The 25,270-nt window shown below is 40.9% G+C and overlaps 1 protein-coding gene across 4 annotated transcripts in view; it reads right to left on the reverse strand.

Annotated features, from left to right (window-relative positions):
* The window catches only part of Stxbp4 (syntaxin binding protein 4), a 152,512-nt gene that overhangs the window by 7,282 nt on the left and 119,960 nt on the right, over nt 1–25,270 (reverse strand). For 3 of the 4 annotated variants that reach the window (XR_004770715.1, XM_027426264.2, XM_027426265.2), the window contains one exon: nt 13,460–13,517. The exons of the other annotated variant lie outside the window; for it this stretch is intronic. Coding sequence is in view for 2 of the 3 variants with exons in the window: in XM_027426264.2 (XP_027282065.1) it covers nt 13,460–13,517 (58 nt within the window). In the remaining variant the exon portion in view is untranslated. The remainder of the gene's footprint in view (nt 1–13,459; nt 13,518–25,270) is intronic. 4 annotated transcript variants of the gene reach the window in all.

Below are 25,270 nucleotides of genomic sequence, written 5' to 3' on the forward strand. Positions count from 1 at the left end.
AATAAAACCCAAAACAAGTATCTACAGGATACATTCAGGTAAGTGCTTTGCTATTTAACTATTTAACAAGTGATAGTCTCATTCTTGAAATATTAACTATGTAACCATATAGACATTGGTAAATCAGGCAGTTAAAGGCTAGATGCCTAAGAAAAACTATAGATACTGACTCTCTACAATTGCTGTTAGAAAGTTCTGCCTAAAATCCGTTCTTGTTAATAACCTCCATCAAGACACCTTTTAAAAATTAAATCTATTCATTTACTTTACATCCCAACTGCAGTTTCCCCTTCCTCCACCTTCCCTCTGTGCTCCCCTCCCACACTCCCCTCTCCAATCCATGAATCCATTCTTCCTGTTTCTGTTCAGAAAGAGGCAGGCCTCCCATGGGTATCAACAAAGCATGGCATATCAAGTTGAGGTAGGACTAAGCTCCTCCCATTATATTAAGCCTTGGCAAGGCAACCCAGTATGAGGAATAGGTTCCCAGAAGCCTGCCAAAGCATCAGAGACAGGCCCTGTTACCACTGCTATGAGTCCCACAAGTAGACCAAGCTATACAACTGTCACACATATGTAGAGGGATAGGTTGTTCTCTTAGCTCTAGAGTCTGTGAGCTCCTATGAACCCAGGCTAGTTGTCTCTGTGGGTTCTCTTGGGATGGCCTTGACCCCCTGGCTTGTACAACCCTTCCTCCCCTTCTTCAACAGGATTCCCAGAGCTTGGCCCAGTGCTTGACTTCGAATCTCTGCATATGCTCCCATCAGTTACTGAATGAATTCGGTCTGATGACAATTAGAGAAGTCACCAATCTGATTATAGGAGATGGCTAGTTCGGGTTACCTATCCATTATTGCTTGGGTCATCCTTGTAGATGGAACAAGAAAAAAATCAACCTGAGTGGGTCACCGAGACCCAGAAAGACAAACATGGTATGTACTCACTCATAAGTGGATATTAGCTATACAGTAAAGGAGAACTATGCCTCAGCCCACAGCCTCAGAGAGTCTAGATAACAAGGAGGGTCCAAAGACAGACTCATGGATTTCCTTGGAAAGGGGAAATAGAAGAGATCTCCTGAGTAAACTGGGTTTGGGTGGGGATGGGAACATGAGGGATTGGGTTGGGGGAGGGATAGAGGGTGAGAGTAACGAAAGAGATGTCTTGATGGGGGCTTATTTTGGGGTCAGGTAGAAACCTGGTGCAAGGGAAACTCCCAAGAATTATCAAAACTTTTTATTGACAAAATGTGACCTCACTCAAAGGTCAGACTGTAACATTTGATTAACCTTATATTCATGGTATACTTTTCTGTAAAGATAAAAGCCTAAGATAATAGCTTGATTTTATTGGTAAAGAAACAAGCACACACAAACACACACACACACACACACACACACACACACACACACACACACACCACCACCACCACCACCACCAACAACAACAACACAACAAAAACCTTACCTGCATACACATCTCTGAATATTAAACGTGTAATTCCAGTAACTGTTTATTAGAAAAATAAAACCAAGGCAATAAGGAACAGTTTTTGGTGTCTCAGAAGCTATAATTGGATCTTTGTAAACAAAATAATACAAAATACTTAGAACCCATGAGACAGAACTTCTGAAGCCCAGGTGGTGTGTGTAAAGGGCCTGGCAAAGAGTAGACATTCAAAAAATGATCATAGCTAGTTTTATTGATAATTAGGGCTTTTTGATTAGTACAAGATCACCTTGGAATTCTGCCTGCAATGCTGGAGTGGAGCCAGTCTTGAGTCTGCCATTCAATTTTATGTCTTAGTGAGCACAGTGGCTAATGCTCTTTGACATAATCAGTATGATGAGATAATCTTAGATTTACTGGCTTGGAGAACATTCTAGTATTAGAAATATTCCCCCTCACCCCAACTTGTGTGTTTGGTAATTCAGCTAAGGATGGAGAATTAATCAGTCCAGCTGACTACTCTGTTTAATTAATAAAGACCTCATGGTTCAAAAAGGGAGATATTGCTGTATGAAATAAAAAATTTAGAGGGCTGGTAAATAATGAAGCTGACTATGAGATGCAAAAAGTTCTCATCTGAACACCCAGTATCCCTGGCAAATGTTTCTGCAGAGAGAAGGCATCTGACTTGATTTGGGGAGTCATCAACAGTGACTCAGGTGCATTTGAAAATCTGAAAGGCCATTTGTTTTTGATTGGTTGCCATATCTGTTGCTGGAAATCGATAGCTATCGAGTAGTAGGTTGCCAGTGTGGTGTGTTTTTAAAAATAATATTAGTAAATTGAAAGACATATTGTAGAGTTTATTTTAAAAAGCCCAAGAGAACATGCTTTATTTTATTGGCAAAGAAATGTTAAGTGAATTATTTAAATCTCATTATAATTACCCTCCTTCTGTTTCTTACCTCTTAGCTAGAGAATCAAAATGTGTTCTTTCAAAAAAAGCAATTTTATTTCTTTCAAAATAAAAATTAAGGAAGGCTCTAGCAAAAAGTGCCTTGAGCACAAAAAGTACAATAATCTATTCTTATCTATCGGTCATGGTGAAAGATGTCCCCTTGTTCATTCTCCATTGCAGACATGGTTCTGCATCACTGTGAGTTGACTTGCCCGGGTTATTTTATCATGCCTAAGACAAAGCTGTAGGATAATGTAAGGTAATAAATTCCCAAAGTAATTTTAGGGGGAAAATATATATATATATATATATATATATATATATTAGTAAAATATATTTATATATATGGTAAAAATAGGCAAAGACTTCTTAATATCATTTGTTTCGAGACCCAGTAATGTTGGAGTACTGGAGAGAAATAATTAAGTGGCTACAAAATGTAAGTATTAATGACACCAAAAGAGCTATACTTAAAAGAACATTTGTTTTAAAGGTAAGAAATTAGAATTTGATTTTTAGACTGTGTTTATGACAATTGTATGAAATATATAACAGATGTCAAATATTAAGATTCAATTAAAGCATCTTTATACCTTAGATATAAAATTGTTTACAAGAATCTAAAGATGTGTGTGTGTGTGTGTGTGTGTGTGTGTGTGTGTGTGTGTGTGTGTGTGTGATATTAGAAAAACTGTTGTCACTGAACTAGTAAAAGATAAATATTGAAAGAAAATTACTGGCAAAAATATTCGCTTTAATGAAGATTTAAGGGAATGAAAGAAAAAGGAAAACCCCAGGAGGTCCATTAGCTTTAAACGTTGGCTGTTTTTGATGATGCCACCTTTACAAGTACAACCAGGTGGGCTAACTGATAGGAGGAAATGACACTGAGCAGGCAGCATAGTTTATTCCTGGCCATAGGGCTGGCACACAACAGAGCCAGTGCCTAGATCCAACTAATGACTTCTGTGAATTTAACCATTCTGTTCAACCCCTCTGTATCCAGGCTGGTTTCCATAGCAATATGTGAAGAGACTCTGGGATACATTAAGTGACCTCCAGAAAGGGGCTCTTCAGCTTTGCAAAATGAAATTAATTAAAGGATTAATTCAATGATCATAGATTATATATGTAAAGCTATTATGTCTTTCAAAAATTCCCTCCTATTGCAATTCATGAAAAAATGTAATGTGAGCAACTGAGAAAATAAAGAGCCTGTGTGAAGCCTGAGCCAGAAGGTCTTCCCAAGCAGTAATACTTTGTTGTCATGTGTCCTATCTGTGTCCACTAGTCTGCTGGCTTCCACAGGGCAGGGCTGTTTCTGTCTTTCCCATCTCTTCCTAGCTGTATCCATGCACCATGGGTGGCATCAGTGCATGCTTGAGGCATGCATCACTGTAGTCACACTACTGGGGACAAATACACAATGGTGGACTAGCTTACTTACAATTGAAGATCAGGTAATTCTCAAATGTGATCATGATGTGGATTTCCCCTAAGTGGCTTAGGTGTGTTTATAGAAATTGAGCATTATCAGGGAAATTAGAATTATCCAAATAAAACCAACATCACCAAATAATTAGCATTGCTATTTCCCTTTACCAATAGTCTTATTTCAATTGACTTGCAAGATCTATTCACTAATTTTGGGGCAAACAATAAAACTGTAGGGATAATTTAAACAATTTGGGCTAGAGTTTATTTTCTAAAAGGCATTAGAATCCCAGACTTTAAGGTTTAATTGTTCATTGTAAATGAATACAATCCTTAGTTTAAAAAAAAAATCTTGTTTTAACCACTGGAGTACAAAATGTTACAACGTTACCAGAGATAACAGTGATGATGAATTGTCTGCCTAAACCTTCTACCACCACACTGGGATTTCTCAGCCTCTGAAATGAGCAAGTAAACCCCATCCATATTTCCAGACCCGAGAGGCCCCCACTGCCAGCCTGAGATTTTCTGAGATAAATGCTGATACACATTAACAAAGTGCAGCTGTGAGCCAAGGAGATGTAGACTTTAAGTCAGCGTGGTGGTGCATCCCTGCCTTCCCAGCACTGGGATTTTGAGACGAGAGGATTGTGAGTTCAAGGCCTGCGGAGGCTACCCAGAAACCTCATCTCACAAAGCAAAACCCCAAACAGATGTCTTCCTGTATGAGGCAGCTGGATGTGACTTTCTGTCCGGTAAGCATTTTCTGGTCTGCAATGTTCTTTGATACTTTTTCCCTATTTACTTTTTATAAAAATCTTATAAACATTACTTTTCTCTGTAATTTCCACAGTTGACACAGTTGAGGCTTACAGGGTTGAAGTGCTCTGCCCAAAGTTACACAGAAGCAGGCCTGGGATTGAGATGTGGGCACCAATCATTCTTTCCTATTGGCCACATCTGTAGACAACTCCAGCTTGCATATTAACAGGGATGCCTGTGCATCTCTGGGAAATTACGTATACCCTGAATTTCAGTTTTTAAACCTCTGTGACATATAACACCTTCCTCAATAGTTTAAGAGATAACGTGTTAGTCCCCTAGATCTAGGCCTGACACATTTCTACATATAGTTAGACAGCCCCTTCTCACCCCTCTCTCACACCCCTGTATGAATTTTCTATTGCAATAATTTATCACCAAAAATCTGATAACTTAAAATGACTTAAATTTACTGATCAGAAGTCTGACTTGGGTCCTACTGCGGTGCACTAAAGACATCAGCAAATGGCTACAATCCCTTCTGGGGCTCAAGGGGAGAATTGTTCCCTTGTTTTTCCAACTTGTGAAGGCCTGACACGTCTTAGGGTCATGGTACCCATCTTCAAAGCCAGTGGCATTTCTTCTTCTCTCATCACATTGGTAATAACTCCTCTATTGGTAAGGACTCACGAGGTCAGACTGGATTGAGTAGGACAAGCCCGGCTTAGGGTCAGCTCATCAGTAACCTACATTCCCTTTTACTAAGTAACCCAACACTGTCACAGGTTCTGGGGCTTTTCCATACCCAGTGTCTCCTCCCTTTCTTTTTCTGCAGAATAGTACCTAAAGGAAAAGACACCATCTAGGAGAACTTTTTGTAACTTGTGTAAAGCTAGGCAAATATTTGCAAGAGTAGATCTGAAGGAAACTAAGTTAAGACAGGTAGGTCTTTGCACAAGCCTATAATCCCAGGTACTTAGAAGGCTAAGGGCAGAGCAGAAGTTCAAGGCCAGCGTGGGCAACACAGTGAGATCGTGTGTCAAACTGACAGGTAAGAGGAACTGGGGATGTAATTCAGTGCTTGCTTCTTGCCATGGAATCTGGGTTCAAGCCTCCGGTGAGGGAAAGGAGTAAATTAAGGGAAAAGTGACCTAGGGACAATGCTATGGCTTACAAAAATTCATTGAAAGCCCTGCTTTTGGAGACTGTATGCAGGATGAGGTAATAAGCATTAGATGAGGTCACAGGGTGTGACTACTGACCTCAAGAGATCTCTGCTCTGGACCCTTGTGATAAGAGAAAGAGATAATAGAGAGCTCTCTCTCTCTCTCTCTCTCTCTCTCTCTCTCAGACAGACAGACAGACAGACAGACAGACAGACAGACACACACACACACACACACACACACACACACACACACACACACACACACACACACAGAGCGCTATGCCATGAAAGGATGGGGTGAGAAGGGCAGCAACTGCCTCACCAGGAAGCAGCCCTGCTGATACTGGACTTTGGCATTCAGAGATGGGAGAACCACTTGTGCTGTGTTTAAGCTCCTTGTCTCTGGTGTGTCCTTATAGCAGCACCAGCAGACTAATTCAGCAACCAAACCTAGTGGAGAAAGTTTTGATGAAAAAATTCAGTATTTGTTAAAAAAAGAAATCTAAAAAAGAGGGCCATGGAGGCAGAGACAGTTCTAAGTCGGACTAAAAGAACAACCCCAGAAAGGTGACGAGTCCAGAGTTGTCACGTGCTCTCAAGGAATGTGACACTGGAAAACATGCTTCAGGAGAAGCTATACCTGTCATCGCCTAAGTGAGGGCAGAACTCGATGATGCTGGGTGTGTAGGTCTAGATGTTTTATTCATTTCAGGGGCTTTGCCATCCTGAATAACCCAAGCCAGCTGGCTGGCCTTTCACTTAAATGACAATTTCTTCTCCAGCGCTTCATATTCCTACACCTCTTTGTAGGTATTTATAGAAAATCCCGGGCAAGCTGTCTTGGGCTTGCGATCAATGCAGCCTTTCTGCTCCCCTCCCGGGGCTGCTGACTGGCCAGAGAGCAGTAGAAATGTAGGTTTTGGCTACCGTTTTCTATTTGCAGCTGCACAAATGTTGTCATTGAACACTCTTTCTCTGGCATGTAGCAGCAGAGTGGGGAAGGCCTGGAAAGCTGACGTCTGTCTGCTTAGCCCTGCTTTGCCAGGGTCTTCATACCTCCGGGTGCATCCAACTCTCAAACACTTGTTGTTTTTAGGTAGGAATCGGGATGACAGAGGGACTGAAATAACCTACCAGGTCACTCTCAAACATGGTGGTATCTATGTTAAAATCCAGGCCTATCAGATACCCTCTTTACCCCTTCAATGGCTTCTCCAACTTGTCAACAATATCCATTCACTTGAGCTTTAGTTGCCAAGCACGCCCTAATCTGTGTCAGGTAACGAATTGCTCCTAACCACTTATCACATAGGTAGCTGGGCCCTGCCATTCAGCTTTGGGTTGAGATGTACTGCCAGACAGCTCAGCATAGGTGGAGGAACCCCCTATCAGGTGCAGTCTCATTTCAGGCCTTACCACTTACTCATCGGAAGAAGTGGTTTGGGAGAGCCATTTGGGAAGGCCAACATTTCCCACTTTAGGTCTCTGTGCACTCTCTACGGTAGTCTTGATTCTTACATACGCAGAAGTCCTCAAGGAGCCTCAACATATTCTCATAAGCCCTGAAGTCAGTGGCATAAAATCTGTCCTGACTTCTCATCAGATGAGCCACAGGATATAATAATCTGTCAGTGGCTACTACGTAAGCCACTGAAAAGGAATCAAAACAGCTCAATTCACGAGGCTTTGGGGTGGGGGAGAGTTCTTGACAATGTCCACTGAAGAGAAGCCGAAATAATCTGCCAAGAATTTACAAAGCAAAAATGAGTAGCTTTTTATTTCCAAACAGAAACCACACTTCCTCTCTTTCCTTCCCTCCATAACCTCCTTAATTTCTACTGGTATTACTAGTACTTAGGATAACAACTATTTGCAAAAGAAAGTTAGAATCTATTATTGAGAATGTTAAATTGTGCATTTTGAGTTTTCTATTCTTTTAAATTCCATAAACAAAGGCCGGTGAGATAGCTCAGTGTGTAAAGGTGTAGGCTGCCAGAAGTATAATTTGCTATTAAGAGCAAGGATCTGATATTAAGATTCCTATATTATTTATTTACATTCCTAGGTCATTGCCTTCTACACTGCACCAGGTTGATCCTTGTGACGGATAGCTTGTAGCAGATGTGATGGCAAAACATTTGCTCTCAGACTGGCTACAGAAGACACTCGGCAGCGTTTGTCTGAGTGCCTCTCATGTCTTGCTCTGGGGAAAGACTGTTGTTATGTTGAGAGTAACCCTTTATCCCTAATGCCTGAGACATGATGGGGAACTGGAGCATCCTCCAATAGTTTGGCACAAGTGTTCTAGGGAGTCCACTAAGCTATGCTTCGTTTCCCAGTCTTTTAAACAGACAGTTTGACAGCTCCATGGGAGATCGAGAGAGAGAGAGAGAGAGAGAGAGAGAGAGAGAGAGAGAGAGAGAGAGCACAGGGGAGGGAGAGGGAGATGAGGGCAAGATTGCCAGAGTAATCTAGTGATGCCATTCTTAACACCCCGGGACTCTAAAACTGATTGAGAAAATAAATATGCTTTGTTTTAACCCTCAAATTTTGGAAAAGGGTTATAATGCAGAAATAGAGAGTTAATGATTGACAAAAGTAAATCCAAATCTTCCAATATGAAGATATAAGCAAGTATAATGAAATCAATTAGTAGCTACATCCAATTTACAGCAAATTCAGTTTTACCAACAGAACTCAATAATTTTGTCATATTACACAATCCATATCAAACGTGTGTGTAGTTCTAACGTAGAATCATACTGAACAATTCCAATAAACTTGTCATAGTACACAACTTCAAGAGAATGAGAAGGGGCTGTGTAGAAGGGCTGGGAGATGGTTCAGTGGATAAGGTTCAGATAAACGTGCCCTCCAACAAGCCTGACAGCCTGAGTTCAGCCCCTGGGACCCACCGTACAGAGCCAGATATAGTGGCTCACACCTGTAATCCCAGTACTCCTAGGGTGAGATGGGAGGAAGAGACAAGAGAACCCTCAGGAAGTTTGCTAAACACAGCTGCACAAACAAGAGGTCTTGCCTCAAGAAAGCTAACTAACTCTGTTGCGGGATATTTGATCACACTGTGTGAAGATGTACCGCTGTTTTACCCCCGCCTGTCTAAGGCACCTTCTGAATGGTTTAATAAAGAGCTGAATGGCCAATAGTTAGGCAGGAGAGGATAGTCGGGACTTCCAGGGGAAGAATCTGAGGGGGGCTGATTTGCCAGCAACCAGCAAGATGCACAGAAGTCAGATGTAAAGAATTGAGGAAAGGTAATGAGCCACATGGCGAATGCAGATGAATATAAATGGGCTAATCTAAGCTTTAAGAGCTAGTTGGGAATGAGCCTAAGCTAAGGCCAAGCTTTCATAATTAATAAAAAGTAGAGACTTTTGCCATTTGGGAGCTGCCAGTCCAAACAAAGACCTGTTACACTACTCCTGGAAAAGTTGTCCTCTAATCTCCATACATGCATGTATGTGCTCACCCTATCCATGGTAAAACAAAATGAAAACAATAAAGAAAAAGTAAGTTAGGTGAAAAAATGACTGTCCATCCAGATAATTTCATTATAGCGTGCTTAAAGTGTTGGTCATTTTATCATTAAGATTAAGGATGCTACAACTTTCTTATAGGAATAAAAAAAACTTTCCCAGAATGCAGTGCTATATTTTATACAAATCGATGTGTGTAGATTTACATATTTATTTATGGGAAGTGAGTATGCCTACATGTATATATGCATACACACAGAAGCACATGTCTGTTAGTTCTATGAAACACAGGCTCTGGTGATGACAACACCAATTATTCGGGTTTACACAGGTCGACAAGAAGCTCTCTTCCCTTTGTTAGAACTTAAGTAGATGACACAGTATTAACAGAAGTGCGATGGTCATGTGGACGGACAGAAATATTCTACAAGGACTATAAGTGCCTGGGCATTCTCTAGGCAGCACTGACAGTCATTCTCTTGCCCGAGGCTTGGCTTCCATCAGATGTAACAGTTCCATTTCTGGGATGACAGTGACAGGTGCCAGTTTCTGTCAGGAGATCTATGTATGCAGACCATCATCTCCCCCAGAGTCTTGGTGGGGTAATTTTAGTCATCCTTTTTAAGTGAAGTTATTTATTGCCTGAAAAGTATCATCTACCTATAAGTGAACCATCCATCCCTCAAAAGATTAACAGGCTGCCCAGGCCTAAAAGTTTGGCTGGGGTGGAATAAAAATTAAAACACCAAAAAAACCATCATATTCCTGAAAATGATATCAGTATGATTGTACTTGCTCTGCTCATCTCTGAACAGCCTTGACTGTGGCTAAAAACCATGCAGACACCCCATCAAAATGTCAGAGAGTGGCATAAACAGGTTAACCTTTATTCGAGGTTAACACATATGTTAAGCAGCTATTCTGTGGAGAGAGCATTGTTAGAATCTAGGTTTCTCTGGATCCAAAGACCATTCTCTCTCTCCTGACATCAGAAGGCCTTCTTTTGCAATCAGAGCCAGCTGCACTGGAATGATGCACTTGACTCACAGAGGACCCCTGCAGACCCATATTTAAAGTTTATTGATGAGCAATTCCAGTAAGTCTGCACATGGCCTTACAATCCCCTTCAAACAAACAACTCGTGGGGGAGAGGATGGCTTCTGCAGAGAAACTAAAGAAAAACTCGGTGAAGACAAAAAGACACATGAGTGATGGGTGGGCACATCCAGGTCAATGAGAGATGCGCTGAGCCTCTGTTCTAGTGAGGAGCCTAATGATCCCCACAAAATCCACTGTATCTGTTTAGTGACGGGTGTTCAGAATGACTTTGTACAATGGGCTCCCTACAAGAAGACAGGGATATAACGGTTAGACTAAATCCATCTTGTTGGCTTTTACACTCTCAGAAAGAGAGACCTAAGTCATAGCAAGCATTCCACTCTTCTAGGAGGCTGGGTCTGGGACAGTGTTAGATTTTCTTATTTTTACTTTTTGACCTTCCAATCTACAGAAGATCACGACTTGTTCTTAGAAACAAGTTCTGCTATTTTAAAATGGACGAAGCATAACATTCTACCTAAGTCAACATCTGCTTAAAATGTCCTTCTTGTCGCCTCTCACCAGATGACCTTAAAACAAGGAAGGCAATGTGATGCAGTCCAATGATGTGACAATGATACCCATCCATGCTCTTTGGAAAAGAAATCTGTCTTCTCTCTTTTTTGCTTTCCTCCTACATCGTGATTAAGGTCAATGAAAAGAGCTGATGAGTTTCCAAAACACACTTTGGGCTGTTTTCTGAGTGCAGCAAAGGAGGGTGGGTAAATGTCCACTCTTTTTACTCCTTCCATAGGAACTAAGCTAGATTTTGGAGTGGCCAGAACTTGCTGGCTTTCCTTTTTGGTCCTCTCCTTATATGCTCTACTCCTTTTTGTAGTGAAAGTCCAGCTTAAAAAACTGTTCCATTTTCCAAGGGCCAGTGGCTCATCCAGTTGGGGACCAGGCAGTGAGACAAACTGATTCACTGGCTGGCCATATCTGGGTCTGTTTTAGCCTGTGTTATGGGAACTCTGCCCTTACTACCCTTTTTTCACAGAGCATTAGTGACATCCTGTCACTCAACTCTGGGTAGGACACACTGACAGACAGCTCAGTTTAGGTGAAAGAACTCTCTACAGGGTGCAGACTTGGACATTTTCAAAGGCCTTTGAATGCAGAATCCCAGTTTTTCTCCTTTGGATCACGACTTTCCTTGTGGGATCTTTTAGGAGGCACAGCTGAGGGAGGGATGAAGCTTGTCATCAGCATGGCACCATGATGACATGATGTCATAAACATGACACCCTGTGGTATTTACCTTTCACATTATTAAGAGGATTAAATAATACAACCTATGGACAATTACATTTAGTGTCCTCCTGGTCACTGAGCATCAGCTGACATCTGATGCAAATTACAATATGGTGTTTCCTTTTTCTACCATCAATACAGCACGGGGTAGAGATTCCCCTAGAAAGCAGACATGATCAATGCAGTGTATCAGACAGTAGGGAAATGTCTCCAGAAGGGAAATGATTCTGGAAGTGAGCAGTGGGCTGCTGAGTGTGATGTACACACAGGATTCCAAGACTTCTCTCTACTTCATGCTATAAACCACATTTCTGCTTTATCACCCACCAAAAAGAACAAGAAAAAAACAAGTCATGAAAACACTGTCAGGTTTATCTACAATTCTTCCTTACATTCTTACAAATATGAAAATTTGAAGTTACGATCTTTTTAGATGACAGTTTGCAGGCTTTGTGCTTTTTCAACATGATAGTCATTCCATAATGAAAAATAATGCTATGTAGTTATTAGTCATTTCCTGGATTCAGGGTGCATGGTCAGTAGTTAACATAGCAACTCTACCATGGCAACATACTCTCCTTGTCTGAAGAGAAACTGAAGTTAAGAGAGATACATGGCTGGGAGGTGATGGCACAAATCTTTAATCCCAGCACTTAGGAGGCAGAGGCAGGCAGATCTCTGTGAGCTGGAGGTCAGTCTGGTCGATCTACAGAGATAGTTTCAGGATAGCCAGAGCTACACACAGAGAAACTGTGTCTCAAAAATTGAGGGAGACTGGTGGGGGAGATAGCCTATGTAGAGACACAAGGTTTGGGGAAGTAAAATCTGCATATTGCTTGGAAAGTATGTGCGTATTTGAAAGGTCAGCAAGGGCATTTCTCTTGTAGTACTTGCCAAAAGGATGTACAGGGGGTTTTCTAGAAATCTCAGCCAGGAGGTGGTTTCCCCTGGCAACTCCCATAACACTGGTTCTGACATCAAAGGGTTTATTCAGAACATGGTAGAAACGTGACAGCCTACTGTATTCAGTGAAAAACATCCAGTCTTGTATAAGAGAGTCTTTTCCTGCTCAGGCATTCAAGGGCTCTGTGAGTGACAGTCTAGTGCAATTGAAAGGTCTTGCCTAGGAGATGTTGTTTCTGATTCTGGTTTGGTAACAGCAGCTGTGGATTTCCTGACAACTCAAGCCTCTGATTTCCTTCATCTACAGATTAAGGAGAATGCTAGGGTGGCACACATACCCAAAAGGTTACTGTTAGCACACTGGATCTAGGCTGTTCAGATACTGTCCTATTTATATCTTAGGTTATTTAGTGTCTGCCATTTCCTATGACCATACAAACTGCATGATATCAGGTATGCAGTCTATATATTTCATGACTAACGTCCAAGAATATTGCTGTCAAACAGAAATGACCAAACATTGTTTTCAGAATGAATGATCTGTGTGTACTGTACAGCATTTAAAGGTAGTGACTGCTGGCTGTTAGCATTGGTTTAGGGCAAGATAAATGGCTTTTTAATTAGATATTGGCTTTTCAAGAATAGTAATGGTATCATTGTGCACGTGAATTCAGACAGGCAACACTCAAGTTCAAAGCACGATTCTGTTCCAGTTTTTGGTTCTTTCCCTAGAAATTGTTGCCAGGGTTTTACCCCCTCCAGTGACATCTGATATCAGCATTTAAATCACATGAAATGAAGATGGTGAGGCTTCATTTCTTGTTTCTAATTTTTGTAACCTCCATGAGGGTTTCTTGGTTTTGCTGATTATTCTGCAACTTCCAGGTTCTCTCCAGATGTGAGCAAAATTGCTTACTTGGTTGAGGGGCGTGGACTTACTTGATGAAGTACTTGATTCCGTCTGCTGTGTAAGCTTCCTCCCACCCGTAAGGTAAGCCTGGAGTGAAAGGAAACCAAAAATACACCTAATAAGATGAGGAAGAGAACTTTATTTTCTGGACACAAACCTCCCCCATGTTGACAATTATCCGAGTGCATTTCTTGCACAAAATTATTTTCTTGAAAGGCAGAATTAAGACAATTCAGATAAGCGCTGCTTCTCAGCATCTTTACAACGAAATAAATAAAGGCTCAAACAGTTAACAATCTGCTTTAGTTGCAATAACCGGATTATGACTTATCATTTACATGTGGTGAACGTTTTTGTCAGCAGGATTCATCCAGAAATTTGTGTTTGCAGCGGACGGCTTTTGCCTGGAGTCAGGAGGATGGACAAGATGGCCTGTGCTTGTCTATTCTGGCTCAAAGTTTCTTTAATTGGCTCCCTTTGCATGCTTTCACTCAGCTCCACAGGGAGTCGGGCATGAGTGCCAGATCAGCAGGGGTTGGAAAGTAGCTTTTGGACAAGACAAGATTCCTTATTAAGTTGGAAAGTTTAGCAAAGTGATTTACAATGGATGGTGGCATTTTACTTTGTTAATTAAGAATTTTGTGCACTAAACACAAAAGGCCAAACAATTTGCTAAACTTAGCTTCCATTTCTGTAATGGGATAGAGAATAGTTAACTAAAAAGAGATATGGAATGAAGTAAGCAGGCAACATAGGGGCATCTCCTATGTAGGAGTTCTGCTCTCTCTCTCTCCGTATTTATTATCCATTTATTGAGGTTTCAACCCACAGCTTATGCATATACTTGTAAGCGCTCTACTATTGAGTTATCACTTCTTCTTTTTAAAGACAAGGTTGGACTAGACTGGCCTTAAACATGAGATTCTTCTACCACACTCTCCTAACTAGTTGAAATCATAGGTCTGTATCAGAGGGCTGGGCTGCCATATTTTCTTACACCCAGATTGTGGGTGGCATCTCTTTAGACTGCAATGGTTCCTACCCATTCTGTTCTATCACTCGACTGTATCTTATATGTTGCTAAGAAATTTTCAATAAGTTCTATGACGCTGGGTTATCACAGCTCTTTTGATATGTGCAAGATACATTAACACACTGAAAAAAAGGTTGCATTGCTCAGATAGCCTAGTGTTGTGGAATGTACTAAGTTAACAATAAATACTTGACTTTTATTCCTCAAAATATCAGCAAAGGGGAGAGTAAACATGTCAGGAAAACTTAATATGGATGAAATAAGACTTGCCCTCATTACCATTTAATTCTTAGAGAATATACTTCTTTGAGAAGAAGCTATTATTCTTTGTGTGTGTGTGTGTGTGTGTGTGTGTGTGTGTGTGTGTGTGTGTGTGTGTGTGTTTAAGAAAATCAACAAAAGATTTTATTTTGATTCCATTCTATAGGCAAATTTTATAGTTATCTCTCCCACACATCAACAGGCTATCTTGGGGTCTCTACCCTCTCTTCATAAATGTATGTTCCTACTTTTAGTAATAGTCAGAGCTTCTGAGAACTCATTATAGGCAAAGCTCTGGAAGTGACATCCTGTGACACAGGAAGTGACACCCTGTGCATGAGTTCTTTCATGTCCACTGCTCATCCATGATACAATATTGCTGCCCTACAAGACTGAGTTGATTTATTTTCTGCCTTTACAATTTCTGCATATTTTTTAATAACAGCTAATTTCATCTGACAGTGATGAGCCCTTTACCTACAGGAAAGCATGATGACTGTAAGGACCTTGCCTACATGACAGAAACACTCTGATTAGCTTTTGGGTAAAATAGCAAAGTCTGGGAAAGTGGAGAGCTGTTGTAATGTGACTAAGGTTTTCGTTTGCTAGGTGAATTGTTCGATTGGCACAATTCCATGTGTTCTCCCAATTCTTCAAGTCACAGGCATTTTTTAATGAAGTAGAAGAAAGAGGTACACTTTAATGATAGTCCTTTTTATTAAAGAGTCTTAGACTTTATCATTGTGTGTGTGTGCAAGATGCATGTGTGGGGGGGCTTGCACACACAGCACATGTTGGGGGTCAGAGGCCATTTTGTGGAATTATCTCCTTCCACCTTTATGTGGGTTCTCGAGGCTGAACTCAGGCTTTTAAACTTGCATGGGAAACTCTTATCCTACATTCTCAGCCCCAACATGGTATCTTTTGAGATCAATTTAAAACTGAGTTGGCCGAGAATTCATTTTCTCAGCCCTAAAGAAGACATTTATACCACCCCATCAAGACTCAAGGAATATTGGAGAAGGGGGGTAGAAACAATGTAAGAGCTGGAAGGTAGGGAGAGAAACAACAGAGAGTCTTTTTCTGGGAAAGACATAATTAGTACAACAAGAAACTCATGGCAGCTGTGGATACTTACACTGGGTCTGCATGAAAAGGTCCATCCACAGTCAGATGGAGGAGGGGCTGGGGAATCCTACCCTTCATTGTTGAGCTATTTGCTAAAGGTGGTCAGTGGGGGAGGACATTGCCTTCTGTTGTATACCCACTGATGACTCCATCTGCTTCTAGTGGATAATTTGAATTCAGTGATAATAAGATGACCCTAGTTAAACAAAGGTCATGATTATAAGAAAGGGACTCTAGGGAATGGGGAGGGGTACTGATAATTTAAGAGGAAAACAGTGAGATAGTGTGGGGAGAGAGAAACCAGAATTCAGTATATACATGTATGGAATTGTCACATAACAGAACCAATAAAAGTAAAACTGATAAATTCTCTGCCCCGAAAAAAAAGTAAGAGCTTATGTTTCAGAAGATCAAAGTTTCTTATTTTTTTTATAGACTTAACATTAGCTGGAAACAGAAGTGGAGACTAAGCTGACAGTGATTAATCTCCCTGTGATATCTCAGTAATAGAGACACAATCACTGTCTAATTTAAAGACAGACATGCAAATAGCCTACTTCATATAAAAGAGCTCTTTTGGTATTCACAAGCATATATGATTATGATATACTTGGTTTTCCAATGGTAATGATTTTATTTCTTCACAATGATGATTTGGAAGTAATTATAACAGAATATAAATACTTTGAAATAATCATTATTGCTACAAATGAGGAAATAGTTGTATAGTTTCAAAATCTTTACATATTTGTAAATATAGAATGCTTCTAATTTTTCCTTTTCATATTTTTTTAAAAAAAAACATTATTGACAACTCAAAGCACCTGCAATTGTTTCTGATTGAAAGTGTTTGTCTCTGAGTTCTCACATAACATTCTTTCCCCAGAGATCATCTGTTTCTAATCAAAAACTTCATGGTGATGACTCCAAATCTGCCTGAGTATCTTGCCAGAGTGAAAGTCTGGAACATATTGAACTTAAAATCCTGGCTGTCACCTAAGACTCAACATATCCAAATTCAAACTCATCATGTTTCCACACAAGATAATTTCTTTTCTGTTTCCCCAGTCTATTCATCACCACACACTCTCTTTGTTATGTCTGCCCCAAGTACCAATTTATCAAACATTTATTCATTATCATGTATTCAGACTTTTGCTCTGGTGTTCAATATATAATGATGAAAAACACAATGGACCTTGATCTCAGAGAGCTTTAAGATAAGGACGGGGATATAGTTCAGTCAGTAGAGTGTTTGCCTAGCACCCACAAACCCTGGCTCTGATCACCATCACTGCACAAATGGGGACTGGGTGTGGTGGTGCACACCTGTAAATCCCAACACTGGGGAGAAAGACACAAGAGAAACAGGAGTTCAAAGTCATGCATGGCAGCAAAGCGAGTTTGAAGAGCCAGCCTGTATGAGACCATGTCTCAAATATAAACAAAAATCCTCTCAAAACAGAAAAGTCACAAAACCCAAACACCCCCTCCCCAGTCAAAAACAAGCACATTAACAAATATAAGTTCAAGTAGCATGAAAAGCACAGGGTAGTGTGAGAGAGTAGCTCAGCATACACAGACCATGCTCAGGCATAGAGGAAGAACTGCAAGCCAGTGAGAAAAGGTCAGCAGGGGTCTCCAAGAGGCTGCAGCTGCAAGCTCAGACCTTGGGAAGAACACTCACTCTAGGAAGCTGGAAGCTGGCCATGAGGCCTTGAGGTGACAGGCTGGCACTCTGAGAACTGAGGGAACCGCTTCCCTCCACACAAGTAAAAAAGATGCTGCTGGAAACATTATTCCACAGATTTGCAGGCTGCAGAGGGATTGGTACCCTTCCTTCCTTTCTCCTCCCGTCTCCCCCCCTTTCCTTTCGAGACAGGGTTTCATAGCCTCAGCTATGCAGAGAAGATGACCTTGTACTGGCAGTTTCCTAACAAGAGATCTGCTTCCATTGAGGATGAAGAAGCTGCAAGGATAAGCTGCTTCATTATACTTGGGAAAAGGACACACAATCAAAAAAAAAAAAAGAAAAGAAAAGAAAAAGAAAAAGAAAAGAAATACACAGAGCCCAAGTGTTTTGTTTTGTTTTGTTTTTATCTGACTGAATTCAAGGAAAGCAAGCCCTGTGAGGAGAGAAGGTGCACACACTCTTTCTTGGCAGAGCACAGAAGAAGAAGTACTGCCAGAAACACAGCCAAGAAAGCAACGGACACTAACCCATTTTAAAGTGTGATGTGATGATCATGGACCATTGCAAGTTAGCATTTCTGGGAGCCCTAAATGCAAGCACAACTGTTTCTTCCTGAAATAGCTCTTGACCCCAAGACTTGACAGGGATGCTGTACCCATGGCATCTCAAAAACAAGACCTGCACAATGATAACACCAGTTGACATGGCAATGTGGGTGGTGGGGATTTCACAAGGCGGAATCTTAGATGAAGAGCTACAGCCAACAGTGTGCGAGCTACCTTTACCTGTGGCTATAAGAGTATGAATTTAGAATACAGCAATGCTCCTGTTTGTTTGTATATACCACGTAGAAGGTGGTGATTTTCATGTGTTGAGGCTTGGAATCCTGTTAAATGGTGTGGCGTAAAGAAAGAAGGCCAAGTGAGCTTAGGGGACTGTGAGGAAGACTGGAATAATGGACCGTAGCCTTTAAATGGAGAGAGAAGACGAGGGGATTGGGAGGTGGTGAGGGTGATCACTGTGTCGTAAGCTGGGACGATGTGAGGTCTGAGTGAGCTAGCAGGGCACTCTTGCTACCAAGATTCATGGTGGGTGTGGAGGGGCTTGGTGAGGAGGGCACCAAAAACACTGACAAAACAAACTGAAGGGCAAAGGTGAAGGATTCAGATGGAGAATGGCAGGAGTGGGACTAGAGTTAAAGGGAGACTGAAATTTGATAAGTGACACTGACCAAGGCCACATTGCACAGGGAGTCTCAGGCCGACCTTAGCACAGCCAGGTACATTTGAAAAGCTCTAGTGTCATCGTCAGCTCATGGAGAGTCAACGGTAGCATAGGACTTCCTAGGATTGGAAGGGCGAGGGGAAGGAGGCAGGGAGAGATCTTGAATTGAGTAGACAAAGCTTTATTAAAGATTATGACATCCATCACATTCAAGGAATTTTCCACCCATTTCGAATCACAACATCTAAATCCACATGCACTACTTTTGATTCTAAGTTGAACAACGTGGTAATAACTGTGCAGGCCCTCAGCCTTCTCGTTTATATGAGTAATGATCATAGCTATCCTGCTAGCTTGTGGCGTTATCATGAGACTTTTATTAGTTAATATATAATGATACAATTATATGCAAAAGGAGGCCATTTTTATTAATAGCAATAAAACAGGAGCTTCTTCCTTGCCCATGATTCTATAGATGTCATGCAGACATCTAACACAGGGAAAACTTAAATACCTATGGGGTGAATTTTATTAAGAGGAAGTCATATTTTTTCCACAGTCCTTTCCTCCGTGTAGGGAACTGCATGGTCTCCACGTCACTGTCATGGTGCTAGCAAATGACACAGTCACTGTCTGATCATGTGTGACCACTGTCTGATCATGTGTGACCTGACACTGGCACTCACTCACTCGAGCATCATTCTGTTTCCACAGCCTCAGCCTCTGCATCTCTAACAGCCCTATCAAAGTGATTAAACAATACTTTTTCCTAACTCACTAGAACACAAAGAGAAACAGAATCCCCAGCGTCCCAATCTATGCTTTGCTGTGCTAAGTAATGATCTTTTAAGAGGAAATGAACTGGATTCTAGGCTTAAAGACAAAATGGTCTATCTTAGAGCTGTTTCTGTTAGATTTTAGGATTGTAGGTCTGAAGTGTGATGCCAATTTTAATATGAAAGAGAAATCTATTATGCTAAGTGATGTCGTGACCTATAAATAACCAGATAATTCAGTAATTCAAGGGCAAAAAAATATTCCTAAGGAAATAACTTCCAAAAGAACCAAAGTTTTGGAATTGTGCTTTAAGTGTTCCTGATTGTTAGACTTGTATAAATGCTTCAACATTTATACAAGGAGGCATGATTTTGTTTCTGTGATTTGGTTACATATTGCCATTGTCTGGGGAGCAGAGAGAAGACATTGCAGCTATAGATATACAATGTAGATGTTACATATTTTAAGTTAGAAGCCACACATCCACCCCCCAAAAAAGACTCTGATACACAAAAGGAAAAATCCTGAAAATAGACTCATAGGCAACCTGGTTGCTTATGGTCCTCCTTAGATAGGTATCACTACTTTTGGGAAATGAATATATTCTGAAATAGTACACAGTTAAGGTGGAGGATGAGAAGGCTATCAAGCATCTTCCACATTTCCCTTTCAATACTTGTAAACCCTGCATTTTCATAGCATGTACTCCCAGTGTCGTTTCTTCTACTGTTCACTCTCATCCCATGACCTCCACTGTAGGTGAAAACATAGATCTTCACTCACAGTTATCTCTGGGCATTTACTCAATGTTAGGGGAGCCACCTGGGGGTTTGGGTTTGCTTTGCTTAAAACCAGTAATATCTAGTAGACTTTATACATTGCCGTTTTCCTGGCTAAGGTATGTGACCTCATTCTGTATAACCACCCTTAAGAGACAGGCTAGGAAAGGGATTCGAAGGTCCTTTCACACTTCTTTGTGTTCTGATAAGTTTTACTTATGACAAGTCAACTCGTCTGACTAGATCAGTGTAAAGAGCAGTAATGGCTAACAGCCCAGAGAGCTGTTCCTACCCATGTCCATAGCTCGATCTGCTGCCTCCTTTAGGGGTTGGCTTAGATATCATTGAGTAGTGGTGTCTTCCCAGTCATTCAACATAAAACAGCCTTCTCTGCCACCTCTGGTACACATAAGCTGCCTTAAACAGCTTCCCCGTCTCCATTTTTGTTCCCTGTCCTACTGCCAGTGGTATAGTGCACACATACGATTCTTAATTGCTATTTGCTGAATTAAGGAATCAATGTTTACTATGCCAAATGTCAAAGGTAATAACACCTACTATTTCATCAGACACCAGATGAGAGGAGAGGATTTTAGAGAAGGGTGTTGAAAGGGTGCTAAATTAAGATGAGAATTTAAAAGTGGTGCTGTAAGGGTGTACTTAATGATTTGCATTCTTTTTCTGAGAAGACAGTTTCTTTACAGGTCACCGAGATGGAGGGAAAGATGGAGGCTTCACCTCATTGTTTTAAAGGCAGGCTTTTTTTTTTTTTTTTTTTTTTTTTGTAATCCAGGTTGGCCTGGAACTTCTTAAATAAAATGGGCTAGTCTTGAACTCAACAGAGATCCATATGTCTCTGTCTCCCGAGTGCTGGGATTATAGGCATTCACCACCATGTCTGGTTCTAAGTCCTAACAAATACAAGCGACATCTCTTTAAAAGTATTGTTTCATTACTATGATAAAGATATGAAGGGGTGAGGGGTTGCTGAACATGAATTAGTGGGTCTACTGATGGGGAGGGGAAGACACCCCGATAACAGTGTATTCTCCTTCCTGTTCCCTTCAGGCAAACTTGTTTGGTGACTAGAGGTTGAATGTTGCTCTTCAGCAAGCTTGACTGTCTCTGTTGAAGAGTGACAACAGCCTAGTGGGTAGTCTGGTGGTGATATTTTGTTTGTGCCTTAACAAATAAAGCTTGCCTGAAGATCAGAATGTAAAGCTAAGCCACTAGTTAGCCACAGAGGCCAGGTAGTGTTGGCACACACCTTTAATCCCAGCACTAGGGAGGCAGAGGCAGGCAGATCTCTGTGAGTTCAAGGCCACCCTGAGCTACATGAGATTAATTCAGTCTAAAACAGAAACAGAGCCAGGCAGTGGTGGCTCACACCTTTAATCCCAGTGCTTGGGAGTAACACACCTTTAATCCCAGTACTAGGGCACTAGAGACAGGAATGATATGGTTGGGAGGAGAGAGGAACATAAGGTGAGAGGAGACAGGAGCTCAGAGCCTTCAGACTGAGATTCCTAGAGACAGGATCACCCATGCAGCCTGAGGATTCGTAGGGACAGGATCGCCCATTTGGCTAAGGATTCAGTAGATGAAAGAACTAGTGACTGGCAGCTCTGTTTCTGTGATCTTTCAGCATTAACCTCTATATCTGATTCCAGGTTGTTTTTATGAAGACCAGTTAGAATTAGCACCACATCTCATCCAAATCAGCCAACAAGTGGACGGAGAGTAAACATGTAGATGTTGACTTACCCAGGAAGAGAGAAGACAGGTTAACTAGTTCAAATGCTAAGAAGACTTTGAGAGTATCTCTCCTGAGTGTCACTGTCTGTTGCCTCACCCTCCACCCGAGAATATACCATATCAGATTCCCCAAACTCAAGAATGAAAAAGAGATAAATAAAAAGCTATTTTGAAAGTAAGTCTTTAAGAAAACATTTTTCCGGTGCACACTTGTTTAGTTTTCCCCTCTTGCACAGCACACTCTCACAAATGTAGCACACATGTATCAGCACAGAGCTCCATGGACAGGATGTTTACTTAAGGCATTTTCAGACAGAAATGAAAATACCACCTGTGGAGACTTTTTTATCTGGATGAACTAGGAAATTACGTGTTTCTAAATTAATTTGTTATGGACAGAATTCAATTTGTAGCTGTAGGACATAAGCTGTCCCCAAACCTGCTTTGTCAGGCCTAGAAGTGGTGACTCCTTCAACCTTCAGATTAGCCTTGTATTTCCAAGGGACTTCCAGGTCTCCAATATCTAGGTTTTAAAAGCTTGTAGAGGTCTGTCCACAAGGAGAGCCTCTTTGTTTCCAGGTTAACTACTTACACACAGGACCCTATCACCGGTGTACTTAGGCTAGTCATTCACGGACTAGCCTGTGCATGTCTGCTTGCCAGGAGCCAGGAATTTGAAGGGCTGCTTTTGAATCCTGTCTATTGAAGTGCTCACATGTTACTTCAGGGGAACCTTCTAACCATCTATGTTTGTCCCTAGGAAGGGACATATCCCCGAGAAAACTATGTGAAAAGCCACATCCAAATAACAACAAAACCTTCATAACTAAGCTCTGCTTTTTTTCTTTAGAGGCATAAAACATTAAAAAAATGTATAATTTAAAAGTCAAAGAATTATGAAACTTCCCACAATAAATCCAGACTATTTAATAAAAGGTTTCTGAGCCGGGCATTAGTGGCAAACGCCTTTAATCCCTGCACTCAGGAGGCAGAGGCAGGTGGGTCTCTGTGAGTTCGAGGCCAGCCTGGTCTCCAGAGCGAGTGCCAGGACAGGCTCCAAAGCTACACAGAGAAACCCTGTCTCGAAAAACCAAATCAATCAATCAATCAATGAATAAAAGATTTCTGTTCCATCTTGTGGTTAGTAGATGAGAGAGGAAGTGATAAAAATGGGAAGAAAATGGGGAGGTAAACAAGGGACTGAAAGGTGAGAAGGCAGGGCAAGACAGATTTAAAACATTTATGGCTCTTAACTGAAGTTTGGTAAAACCTACAGTTGTGTGCATGATTATGGACTGAAGAAGGAAAATAAGTAACTGGAATTGTCAGAAGTTAAGTTTGGGGATAGTACCCTTGGGCAGCTAAAGTGAGTTTGCAAATGGTTGACTGAGTTTCCTGATTTTTACCTCCCAATCAGCTTTGAACTCTTATGCCAGCTATCTCTGGAATACCGGCCAACATTTTCCTGACAAGTCTGTCATGGCAAAACTCTGGTCTAGCCCCTAACCTGTCCAGACACTGGAAATGTCAGAAACTTCATTCAGGATGTATTTTATTGGCATTTGCCAAATGTCTACTATTCAAAGCCTAGGAGACCTATTTTATATCATGGCACCTAATTAACTAGGCTGGTTAGATTTTTCAATGATGACCTGCCCTATAATTTTCCCATAGTATCCTTAGGCCAACACAATATAGTCATGCCAAGTCATGAAACAGTAATAGCATTGTGTTTACAACCACTCACAACACATAATTATCAAGTAAAAGACATCAACAGACATCAAGATGCATTGTATACAGTAGGAGAGTATTGTCTATTAGAACCTAATGACAGAATTCTCATTTTACCCTGTCCTTTTATCTTCCATCATGTTCCTTCCTTCTGTCCCTATGGTCAGGCTGTTCATGTTAGTTATGTTAAGTAGGAATATTCCATCTCAACATTTCAACACCTTCTTCTTTTCTCCTTGCATGGTAGTCCTTAGCAAAGTGGAGCCATATCAAAAGAAATGTAAGTCCCTTCTCCTTCAGACAGTGACAGTTACTGATATTTAGTATAAAAATGCAATGATGAGTAGTTGTGTTTTACATCTGCATACTGATTTGCTTTGTAAGACATAGACAGCCAGCCATTCCAAACCAGTCAGAGGCTAGTCCTGTCAACTCTTTCCTTAACTTTATATTGTCTTTTGAATACTGGGTATTCCTCAGTGCCTGCAATTCATCTGCTTATCTCAACTAATAACTGAAGAAAAACAAAAGTTGTTTGTTGGTGGGTAATCCTAGTGTCAAAGGTCACACAATCTAGATAGCAGGTATTTAGCTAGCCCAGTTTGTAAGAATGAGTTTGTCAATGGGGAACATAAGCAGTCAGTGCAAATGAGCGCAGGGATTCGTATTGAAATAGATATTTAGATATTTTTGAGATGGCAGTTGCTTATGATGGCATAAATAAGACAGGAGTTTCAATCTAGCATGCCTTATCTTGTGTGCTTTTTAAATTATGATGGTTTCACTTCCACTTGACTTTGGCTTTATCACGGCCATTTAAAATGGCTCAGAGCTCAAATCTTCCACGGTTCCTTCTAGATATGCATTTCCCCATTTAAAAATAATTTCCCTCATTATTGCTCTGAGCTATTTTTACTTGGTATCATAGACAATATATTTAATCTATTAAACTTTGCATTATGATTAGTTTTACAATCATTTTCCTAGATTGCTAGTCCCTTCAGGGTTCTAAGTCATCCTCACGCACAGCAGGTTTCAAAAGAGGATTCTTTGTATAGAATAATTAATTCATTTCCTTTTTTTAATTTGGTGACTGTTGTATTGGTTCTTCTGTGTTTGTGTGAAGACATGTATACATGTGTGTGCAAGTACATGTATGTATGTGAACATGTCCTATCCTGACTTCTTTCAATGATGAACTACAATGTGGAGGTGTAAGCCAAATTAACCCTTTCTTCCCCATCTTGCTTTTGGTCATGGTGTTTCATCATAGCACCAGTAACCCTAACTAAGACAGCTTCTGAGGATGAAACTCAGGTCTTAAAAGCACTTTGGCAACTGAGCCATCTTCCTAGCTCTACTACTTCCTTGAGAGGATGCTGTCTTGCCCCAGAGCACACAGTTGGGTAGTCCATCAGAACTGAACTCTAGTTTCTAATGGATACTTCTGAGTTCT

Source organism: Cricetulus griseus, chromosome 7 (assembly GCF_003668045.3).
Source record: "Cricetulus griseus strain 17A/GY chromosome 7, alternate assembly CriGri-PICRH-1.0, whole genome shotgun sequence".
In the NCBI taxonomy this organism is placed as follows: domain Eukaryota; kingdom Metazoa; phylum Chordata; class Mammalia; order Rodentia; family Cricetidae; genus Cricetulus; species Cricetulus griseus.